Source organism: Lineus longissimus, chromosome 4 (assembly GCF_910592395.1).
Source record: "Lineus longissimus chromosome 4, tnLinLong1.2, whole genome shotgun sequence".
Classification (NCBI taxonomy): domain Eukaryota; kingdom Metazoa; phylum Nemertea; class Pilidiophora; order Heteronemertea; family Lineidae; genus Lineus; species Lineus longissimus.
The window spans coordinates 20,805,631-20,816,480 of record NC_088311.1 but is presented as its reverse complement, the minus strand read 5'-3'; the positions used below and the strand labels follow the sequence as shown (position 1 = coordinate 20,816,480).

Below are 10,850 nucleotides of genomic sequence, written 5' to 3'. Positions count from 1 at the left end.
GTGGAGAAAGTTTCCCAAAAACCCACTAGTGCCGCAAAAACGGACAAATGAGTTCAGTAATTTTGATCTCGGGCTTTTAATCGACAAAGGACCACCTTTGCCTTCAAGCAAATGGCCAAAGCATCTCCCTCCAATACTGGAAAAACGGCCTCATGCATGTCATGATTTGGTTCTCAAGGCTGCCGTTGCCAGGCAAGACATTGTCCCGAGACATGCCAAGGACTGTACGAAAATGCCTTGGTCTCGGATTCGACCATACGATAGAGCAGTGGATGGGTCAAGGCCACAGACATCACCCACCCATGACATGCACGACATTTATGATGTTCTGGACAAATGGAATGACGCGCGAAAGAAACGGGAAAGACACCAGTTTTAGGCATTGTCAGACCCAACTATAACATAACTAATCAAAAGGCAACGGTTACTGCAGAAATGAACAACATTGCACTAAAAGAAGCACATTATTTATTAGCCATCGATTCAAATCGGCATCAGCCAGTAAAATGACTTTGCGACAAACGGTTATACTGCATGCACGCTATAATCTGTAAATTTCGTCCTACAATTCTTTTCCACGGTGGCGGTGGTGGAATAAAAAAGTACACAAAAACCCTGGCGAGATTTTCGATTTTTTTCTACAGCGCCACCGCTAATTACTGCCAGTGTAGTAGCAAAGAAAGGCAGCCCTTTCTGGACTATAAATCTGAAAGAAATCCTGTCGTTCCTTCCTCGGAAGCAAAGAAAGGCAGTAGTTTCTTCCTACAAAATACATGTATGCAAGGAAGCCTGTCGTTTCTTCCTCCAAAGCAAAGAAAAGCGGTCGTTTCTTCCCCCAGAGCAAAAAGGCAGTCGTTTCTTCATTTGAAAGCCTGTAATTTCTTCCTCGTAAGCAAAGTAATGCAGCCATTTCTTCCTTCAAATGAAAAAAGGCCTGTCGGCAAAGTAAAGAAAGCCTGACGTTTCTTCCTCCAAAGCAAAGAAAGGCAGCCCTTTCTTCCTACAAATGAAAAAAGGCCTGTCGGCAAAGAATGGCAGTCGTTTCTTCTTACGCACTATAAACACCTCTTCTTCAGTTGCCCTCTGACTCGCACTTGTCGCAAAGATCAATTCCATAACATAAGTGTGCTGTCATCTTTTGCCACCCTATGGTATGGTTCTTTGAGTGGCACTGAGGACAGGTTGCATTTTTACAGGCCTTACTCTATGGTTTCAATTATTTCACAAAAGCCATTAATATACACAGGCTACGATTAGGGTCAGCAGGTCACTTATCCACAATATTTGTGCTGCTATTAATTTAAATTAACGTCCTTTTTATGGTGTCTGGCCCCTTCGGTTTTCCTGCAACTAGTGTCGTCGATCTCACTCGGAGCGCCTCTGCATATTCCTGCTAATGCTTCCCTTAAAGCCAATGTGCGAGGGCAATATCCTGCATCATATCGCTAAAGGTACTATGAGAATAATTCACCGGCCCTGTTTGTGCACCGGCACGTGAAATTAAGAGCTCACAAGCCCCCCCCCATCGCCAATCGACCGACGGACAAACGTAGAAGAATTTCCTCAGAATGATGCAATGGTAGTTCACTAAAATCACTCAAGATGCTCGAGTTAACAGCACGTGTGTTGGGGGGGGGGGGGGGGTCATACTGCTACCAGGCTTGAACACCAACGTGCCCTCGCCTCCACCCAATCGGAGTGACTTTTTTACGGAACACCCAGTAGTTGGCCTACACTTGTAAATCAGCAACGACGATAACAACTAAATATTGTTATTGGCATAAGCGACTCAAGTTGATTTTATAACAAAAATTACACGTTATATCTTAGTATTTCATCCATTTTACGACAATATTTGCATGTGAAATGGCATACGACTTAAAAAATGAAGACGAGGCTAAAGAATACATCGAAAATCTTGGTGTAGAATATCGTTTTCAGTGTTTTCATGAAAAAAGCCCTGAAGGTAAGATCCAACACTCTCACTCCACTCGGCTGGTCAGTCACTGGCGAACCGTCACTGGCACTGACAACGCCAACGCGGCAACGGCATGCTCTGCCTGCCGCGCAGTTCACTGCAGAAGTCTACAGGATTAGCAGTGTACAACTAATAATCTGTGGTTCAGGTATCCTTATTGAATGGCTTGCTGGTTTCACCTGGTCTGGTCATTTCTCTGCCTAGACAATAAGACATGTACCTATATAATATAGGCCTATATTTTTACATACCCGTTCATGATATATTTTACGCACAGACACACTGCACTGGTCGGGTAGTTTTACAAGCTCTAAAAACCAATTTTGTGTTCCAATCTCATGATCTTTTTCCTCTTTCTGCCCCAATACTTGACTTGCCAAACTCAGAAATGCAGCGCCACTCGCGGACAAAGATAGAACAACTCGACATTTTTTTCACCGGTTTTAGCTGCGCATGCAAATTCACACAGGTAACTGGTTATAACTGTGGTACGTCTGTTTCTTAACACATAATAGTTATCAGATTGCTAAATGATCTTAAATCATGAGAACTTTTTGAACTCTCAAAAACTTACACAAAACAAGTTCAGAATCAGATTGCCGCCATTATTAGTTTCCAGATGGCTGGTACGCATGCGCAGCGAAAACCGGTGAAAAAAATGTGGAGTTGTTTTATCTTTGTCCGCGAGTGGCGGTGCATTTCTGAGTTTGGCAAGTCAAGTATTACTCCTGACTTTGTTACATCTCCCTTGTTCAAACTCAACGCTGTTTTGATGTCCTTTTTAGGATGCCATCGTCTGGCTGATTTTGAGAACAACATCAAAAAGGACCACGAAAAAGCTGCGAAAGTCTACAAAACAAACTGTGATGATTATAAATACGCACAAAGCTGTTTCAAATATGGAAATTTGGCACTTATGGGAAAAGGTAGGAATTTTTAAAGGTGTTTTCCATTCGTTATTATTGTGGTTTCTTTCAGGCCTGTGGTCAGTATTGGGGCAGGCAAGATGAGAAGCAAGTTTAATTTTTACTAGCCCTCATGGTAACCCACCTGACTCTAGATTTAAATGAGGAGACGGTACAGTATGAGATAATCAGGGGAACTTAGGGTGACTGTTCTTTATTGCAAGGGCTAAAAATGAAGGCCGACCTTTTTTATTCTGAGTAGTACTCTAGTACACTTCCCATACTGGCCAGAGGACACAAAACATAAAGAAAACATAAAATGTACCAAACTTAGGTTTTTGTTGAGATGGAAATTTATCAAAATTTAATGATTTTTTTTGTTTTTTTCTGCAGGCCTCAAGCAAGATTTCAGGCAGAGTTTCGACTATTACAAAAAAGGGTGTGATCAAGGTCACATGCCTGCCTGTAACAATTTAGGATTGATGTTTGGTGGCGGAAAAGTGACTCACAAAAAAGACTATAAAAATGCGATAGAGTGTTTCAAGAAAGCATGTGACGGAGGCTTTGCTTCCAGCTGTTATCATCTGAGCGGTCTGTATCTTACTGGTCGAGATGAAATTCCTAAGGACATGAAGCAGGCTCATGAATACTCTGTGAAAGCCTGCGAAGGCGGCGTTTATTATGCTTGCACAAACCTTAGTCGCATGTATGCCAAAGGTGACGGTGTAGACAAGAACCCGAGGTTATCGGAACATTATAAGAAAGAGGCGGACAAGGTGAAGGAGAACCACAAGGGAGACTCGCAAGCGAGAACACTGACATTTAGTGAGAGTCAATGATGATGGTGTATTTTAGGAACTTTTGTTTTTCCAGTTCTCCATGTTATTACAATTGATATATGTCAATTTTTAGACTGAAAATGGAAAAGGTTTGCACCTCAAGGTCGGATACAGGCAGAGTCTGCTGAGATTTTTAATCAAATATAGATAATCGGCTCTATAATATGCACAGTTCAAGTAGCCTACTTAATGAGATAATTGGGTTTGGTGGTATAATTGGGTTCAGGCTCAGTGGGTGGCTTGTGTGAAATACGAACTCTGCCATTATCGCAGTGACACTTTTTATTGTACTGTAAAAATGTCTGTTAATTATTACTATGATAACAAAATACAAAGTTCACCTTTGATCTTTGAACAGAGGATTATGAATAAAAGACAACATTTATCAGTCAAAAAAACTTGTCTTGAAGACACCCCTAACTTGTAAAATATTCCTTATCAGTTCAACCCCTCCTTACATGATTAGGTTGAGAGTTTGTTTTGAGAGCAACCCAGATCCAGTTTAGAATTTGCCCCGAGGACAATCCCACCAAGTTGAGTGTTTGTCTCGAAGACAACTCTCACCCAATTTAGAATTTGTCCCGACGCCATAGGCCACTCAATTGAATTGAAAATGCGCTCTTGAACAGAGTCCCAGCAAGTTAAGGATTCGTCCCTAATACAACTCCCACCCACTTGAGAATTCGTCGCGAGGACAAGCAACACCAACAGTTGAGAATTCGCGCGTCTTAAAGACAGCCTAACCCAATTCGGAATTCTTTCTGAAGAATACATCCACCTGGCTGAGAATTCGTCGCGAGGACAAGCGCCACCCAGTTGAGAATTCTGCTTGAAGACGATCCCTACCCAGTTGAGAATTGTCCTGAAGACAACCCTCACCCGGTTGAGAATTTGTCAAAGAAGACCAGCACAACCGAGTTGAGAATTCGTCCCGAGGAAATCACATCCAAGTTTAGAATTTTTCGGAGAACAAGCACTACGCAGTTTAGAATAGTCCTACAGACAATCCCACCAAGCTGAGAATACGTCCAGAAGGCACCACCACCCAGTTATAGTTAGTCCGAAGAACAACCTGTCTGGCTGAGAGGACAACCAATTGATTATCGTCTGGAGGACGACATCCATCAGGTTCGTCATAAGGACGACTCTATTCTGTTAAGATTTTGTCCTAAGGACAACTCCAACCTAATGCCGGTGACTTCGTTTGAGGACGTTCCCTGGCCGATCAAGTTGTCCCGCATGCACACCACCCTGTGGAACTAGCTGCAACCTCTCTCTGAGTATCTTCCACCCCTCAGTTTCAAGGCCAACAACAGTGAATCCAGCAGCAAACTCGAAGGCCACGTCTAAACAGGACACCTAAAGGAGTCTTGCTCAGTCAAACCGATGCTGCATTTCAGGTTTCAGCGTTTGAACTGCAACAGTTGCGCTGACGTCTTGAAGCATTCTTGTCGACTGTTTCAGTTCACCGCTGAAACGTGAGGTGCCGCATCGGAACGAAACCCTGGTAATGCTCCTTGGGCCGGCGTCATAGCATAGCCTTGTTACAGTGGCGGCCGCTGGAAGTTGTAGAGATGTTGTTCCTACAGATAAGGATCTTGAGTTAAAACTCATTTGGTCTGTGTGGAGTGAGTGCGATGGGTCTTTAGAGAGCAAGGTCTGTGGAGACCCATGGCAGACTGTGGACACTATTGTCCAAAAAGCGGGCGCATTTTCAACCATCAAGGATACTCCGTCCGTAACAACCCCTGAAACAGAGTTCGGGTCGGCGGAGTGGATCCAAAGCTTGAGGGTCAGGATGGGCGGGACTTCAACCTGAGGCTGGATTTATTCATCTTGATCCTCAAGTTTTTGATCCACTTCGCCGACCGTGGGGATACCGGACGGAGTGCCGCTGATGGTTCAGAATGAATACTAAAAGAGGTAAGAGCTGTGGATACCTGAAAGTTTGTTGGCCATGTAATAAATTGAACAGAAGAAATTAATCAAGCCCGCTGTTTTGTCAATTAGCAATTTATTTAAGTTCTTTTTGTGAAAACCGTTACAGACGTTGTACAGTATTAAGGATACCAAAACATGCACGAATCGGAATATTTACAAGTAAAAATTTGCACAAATCGTGATTACCTAGAGCACAATGCGAAAAACACCAGGTGGTCAATGCTCTTATGACTAAAATGATGCATGTGACACGAAATATTGCCAATCTATCGATGAAATCTACATCACCTGGTAATATCGGTCGCGATTTTATGGAAAACAATAAAACTAATAAAGGTTGAATAGCCGCACCGCAGACGAGCAATTCAAATTTCTGCGACCGGCAATCATGATCGCATGCAACAAAATTCGTTCGTTTGCGGCGATGATTGGCAAGAATCAATGAACACACCGCGGAACCTCGCCTTTCATCCTCCCACAGCAAGCTCTTGTATCATTTCTAAAATACGCTCCCAAAGGCCCGCAACCATACGGAAGGAGTGTCTAAAACTTCTACTCTACAGATTGACAATAGGACCGATTTGAATTAATCAAAAATAAGGTCACAGGGGATGCGAGCAAAAGACGATTAATGAAAAAGAAAATTGACTTATCCTGACCAAGGCCCGGGACGAGCATGGGCTGGGAGTCTATTAACGGCTTTTCGGAGACTGATAGCTATTTGATTATCAAATCAACCAAATACTCATTTGCAAGACTTAGTATACAATGTATGTCGGCAAACATGATTATAACGTATCACTTTCACATTCTCGAAGGGACAATGCTTTACGCTCCATCGCCCAAAAGGGACAATAAGTTTCAGTGAAATTACTTATGCTGATGAAAAGTTGTTTTCGCCATATTGGCTTGGACTTTTAAGATACCGCAGAGCTCTATATAGCTATCGCCGAATAGCTTTTACGGATGAGTCGCATAATGCGCAGTATTTTGTCTTTGTGTGCTACTAAGTATGCATTAAGGGAATCATTGCTGCTATCAACAAAGATTGACTACGCATTATACACAGACAAAACTCGTCAAATAAATTTATGATGGATTTTCAATTTCATGGGGACACTCTCCATACTTCCATATATTTCCACACATTCACGCTCTCTGACTAAAACACCAAGCAGGCCACATTCACACTGGACTTCTCGAACACGACACGCATAAGGAGCCGGCCATTAATTGTACATGTACATCGCGATGTACTGTACGTTCGCAATATTTTCCAATTTTTCTCGATCCCCGAACGCATGCGTACGCGCGCACCCTTGGCAACTCCTGTGCGTACGGAAAAGATCGTCAGTGGTGCCTGCAGTCAAATATATGGTGAAGATGCCATGCTAGATTAAAAAATTTCAAAATGTTTTCCCTCGAAAACCAAATCCTCCCTCACGAAAGCGTCACTCGCAAAATTGGCCCGGCCTAAAATTCTCCAATGCCCAAATGCCCAAATTCATTGAAGGAATAACACTTTAATCTCTGAGTCCAATCAAGCATGCTAAATCTATCTCGGGAGGACCGTTAAATATCATCAATCTTCTTTGCTCTAAATTGGGTTCCGTGTATACCCCACTAAAAAGTTTTTTAACCATTCTCGATGGATCATCAACCTTTCGATCGGTGGGAATAGAGACTGAATGTGCTGACAAATGCGGCCTGCGATTTGGATAATCATCCCGCAATCATCAATGCTGGCGAGGTATTTTGTATGCGCTACTACTGATCAATTTGACACCGTCATTGTGACCATGATGAACGAGAGTGGATTTATAGATTAAAAAATCCCAAGTAGCGCATCTATAAATCGTCAAAGTTTCCAGCAGTGTGAAATTTTATTGGGACATATTCTGACTAAAACCCGAGAAACCGCCTGGAATCAGCGTATGCCGTTGAGTTAATAAATGATGGGACATACATCTTCTCCAATATCTTCATCCGATGAAATGGGAGAGAACTTTGGCAACACAATTAGTTGGCTCACACCCTTACCGCCATATTTTAGGTTCGGGTGCCGCCTCAGCCTCATCGATCACCCGAACTTATATCAGTAAGCCATTTTTTGTAGCATTTTATCTTTCTTTTTAGATCCATGAGGCCATGGAAAAGAGGGGCAATTTTCCATGAAATTCGCTAGCAGTTCACAAATTGGGAAGGAAATAGTTTCCAATAATGTCCAATTTTTCCGAGATTCCCATATACCTACAAGGCTCTGCCCTAAATTTCCCTTTTGTACCTCTCAACCGGGTCCGATTTCCGAATTTCTGTAATCATACCAACTACCCCTTAATCATGTTACTATTTCACTCCAGTTACTAGCCACACAGTTCAGACTATCACATCTAAATATCAGATTCTGAACCTCATACATAAATTGATGTGACGCTGTCAAAAACGTCAAATTAACTGCTAAATAGCTTAGAAATGCATTGGCGGTCAAGGCGCTCCACCTCCGAAACCGTGACATGTAAGCTAGAGTACATTGTTTTTACATGTAGGGAAAACATTTCGTTACAAAATTCAGATGGAGCTCCTTTACAAAGAATCACAGACAGAGAAACACATTACGTTTTTTGCCCATTTACCTCACAGTTAAAAAGAATTCAGGCCTAACCCAAGACACGGTCTATTTTCTTCAATCAAACCGCTCGCACCTACATGTAGGCCTGAATTCCTTTTGTTCTACTGTCTTAACAAAGGGCCATCTGATTAAATCTTGACAACATCGACCCCCACGGAACGGCTGTAACAGGGGTTGATATAGGCTTCAACCGACAAGGGCAAACAAACGTGACGTAGGCGGGATACCATTATACTCGAACAGCCTCGTTGCTGTTTTTGTCCTCAGCATCGCAGTTATTATGCGCCGCCTTTCGCTTTTTGCCATTTTTTTCTCCAAACGCGAGGTCAAAAAGATCAAACACAAGTTCTACTAATTCCATGACGACGACGAGGGTTATTCCCATCCAGAAGTTCATTGCGCCTCCAATGCCGCTCAAAAAGGATGATATACCTAACTCCGGGACCTCCTCGACATACATCACATCATGACTAGGCCGAACAACCTTAATTTTGATAAAATTTCTTTGCATAAGATCAGAAGTCAACAACATTTTCCTTGCCTCCTCCATTTTTGCTTCTTCACTATCATTTGCGATTGCATTTTGCACTATAGTGTTTATCTTTTCGTAATGGCTGTCTAAAGGCGAAATTCTATCAGTATATTTATAAGCGAACTCACCATTCTCATCCCCACTCCCTGTACCCCCTGAACCACCTTCCACACCGATTGAGTAATTATCCGTCGAATCGGCTTCCCCCTTATCGCGAGCATCCTTTTCCATTTGCGAACTCCGCCTTTGGAAAAGCGGAAGTTGAAATGACGCGTGCGGCCATCTTGACATTGTTGAATATAACTGAAAATCATACTGCAGGCACGGCTCTAAGCAATCGGCCGTACACACTTTACCACCCGATGTCAACTTCGTCCCATCCATACAACTTATCAGATTGGCGATTTTAGTCGAATCACCATTTTTTAAACTGCTGCAGTAATCCACATTTTCATATTTCAGCTTTTGCTCCGTTGTAAACGGCAGCCGCGAATCTTTGCAGCCGCAGTGTTTAAGTATTTTTTCCTGAATACATAGAGCCTTACAAGTCCCGCTGTCATAATTGTACGTGCTGTTATCTTCTAGCGTTATGACTGCTGCGGTCCTGTCTCTATCCGCGCACCTTCCGTAGGGTGGCCCCTTCCGGCGCCAGATGGACGTGCGCAGGACGAATTTGTAGGAAGCTCCGGGTTGCAAGTCCCATGCGTTACGGCTGCTGAAACGATAGAATAAACATTATACTGATTACAAGCGTCTGTCCAATGCAAATGAATGATTTTGCTGAAAGTGATAACCATTTAGTGAAACTTAAGGAGAACAGTGTCTTTTCATAAGTGGATGCGTGCCATCATAACGTATGACACGTCCGAAATTAAGGAGAGATTAATCTCACACGTTAGACCAGGGGCGGTACCTAGCCTTTAGGTCTTGGGGAGGGGGGGATGCAAAAGGCTCGGGGGGCAAAACTACCCTTTTTTGGTCAAAATCATGGTGGAGAACTGGGGGATGTGGGGGGCATTTGCCATCTTGCCCTCCCCCCCACCCCCGCTAGCTTCGCCCCCATATAGATATGTTACAGAAAGCCACGCCATCAAACTGATAAACGGGCTCATTATTGGTTAATTTGTCCAGATTTACATACGTGCCATCATCGTTTTATCTTCAGAGGGAAGCTCTCTGATTCCCCATCAGTATGCATGTCCCGTCCAAAAAGACCTTCCTGTTTAGGAGGCAAATTCGTTATATATCCTGTAGAACATTTTCACTTATTGTTAATGGTACTTTTAGGCAAAGGTACCCCAAACCGCATAAAAATGCCATATACGTGGTATTCTGCAGGCTTAAGCTTTAATGGAAGCGTATATATTTCGGTGGTGTGCGCCGGTAATGGCAAATTTGTGTATCCGTTAAGTACTTTATGGTCACCCGTTAAAACAATAGGTCGTAATATAAACAACGAGAAACGAATTTATACAGGTTTTAAATCTTTCCCTTTTTCCTGGCCCACCATTACGAACGGCGCACCCCTTTAAATTGTGATGTGAGTACATGTCGATGCAAGGAAGTACCAACAGGCAGACAGTGTACTGGAATAGTCGATGCTGCAAAATTAAAATGACAAGCTAGAGCGATAATACGTCCCCACTGAAATTACATGAGCATGCTGCCCGATCGCTAATTACAACTGAGTGCCAAGCGTAAATCATGGCTAATTACCAGGGAAAATAATGGTTCCACTGGCTAAAATAATCATAAACTCACATTCTGCCAGAATTTATTAGTTACTTTTACACTTGTGTCCGGAATACCAGAAGATCTCAGTGACATGAGTAACCACTCGTTTGTGTGGGGAGAGGTCACAAAGGAGCAGCCATCAAGTGCATCACGAGGCTTCGCGGCCACATTGCACGAAAAATAAAAGAACCGATACATTGTACTAAGAATCTACATGAATGTTTCTTTGAGGTGATAAACTGCTCTGATCTTCATTAACATCGCTCTCAAAGGTTTCTAAATGAGACCAGCA

General features: G+C 42.9%; 2 protein-coding genes across 5 annotated transcripts in view; one reads left to right on the top strand and one right to left on the bottom strand.

The window, feature by feature from the left end:
* The first annotated feature begins 1,789 nt into the window (after positions 1-1,789).
* LOC135486601 (cytochrome c oxidase assembly factor 7 homolog) lies at positions 1,790-4,111 on the top strand. The gene is made up of 3 exons (XM_064769533.1): positions 1,790-1,966; positions 2,764-2,904; positions 3,277-4,111. Exons 1-3 carry the CDS (start codon positions 1,867-1,869, stop codon positions 3,720-3,722), a joined length of 687 nt encoding a protein of 228 aa, XP_064625603.1. The 5' UTR covers positions 1,790-1,866; the 3' UTR covers positions 3,723-4,111.
* Positions 4,112-5,728: 1,617 nt separating this feature from the next.
* The window catches only part of LOC135487144 (FMRFamide-activated amiloride-sensitive sodium channel-like), a 30,243-nt gene continuing 25,121 nt past the window's right edge, over positions 5,729-10,850 (bottom strand). For 2 of the 4 annotated variants that reach the window (XM_064770572.1, XM_064770571.1), the window contains exon 2: positions 5,729-9,539. In XM_064770572.1, the coding sequence (XP_064626642.1) occupies positions 8,522-9,539 (1,018 nt within the window). In that variant the 3' untranslated portion in view covers positions 5,729-8,521. The remainder of the gene's footprint in view (positions 9,540-10,850) is intronic. The other 2 variants (XM_064770574.1, XM_064770573.1) reach the window with 1 other exon arrangement.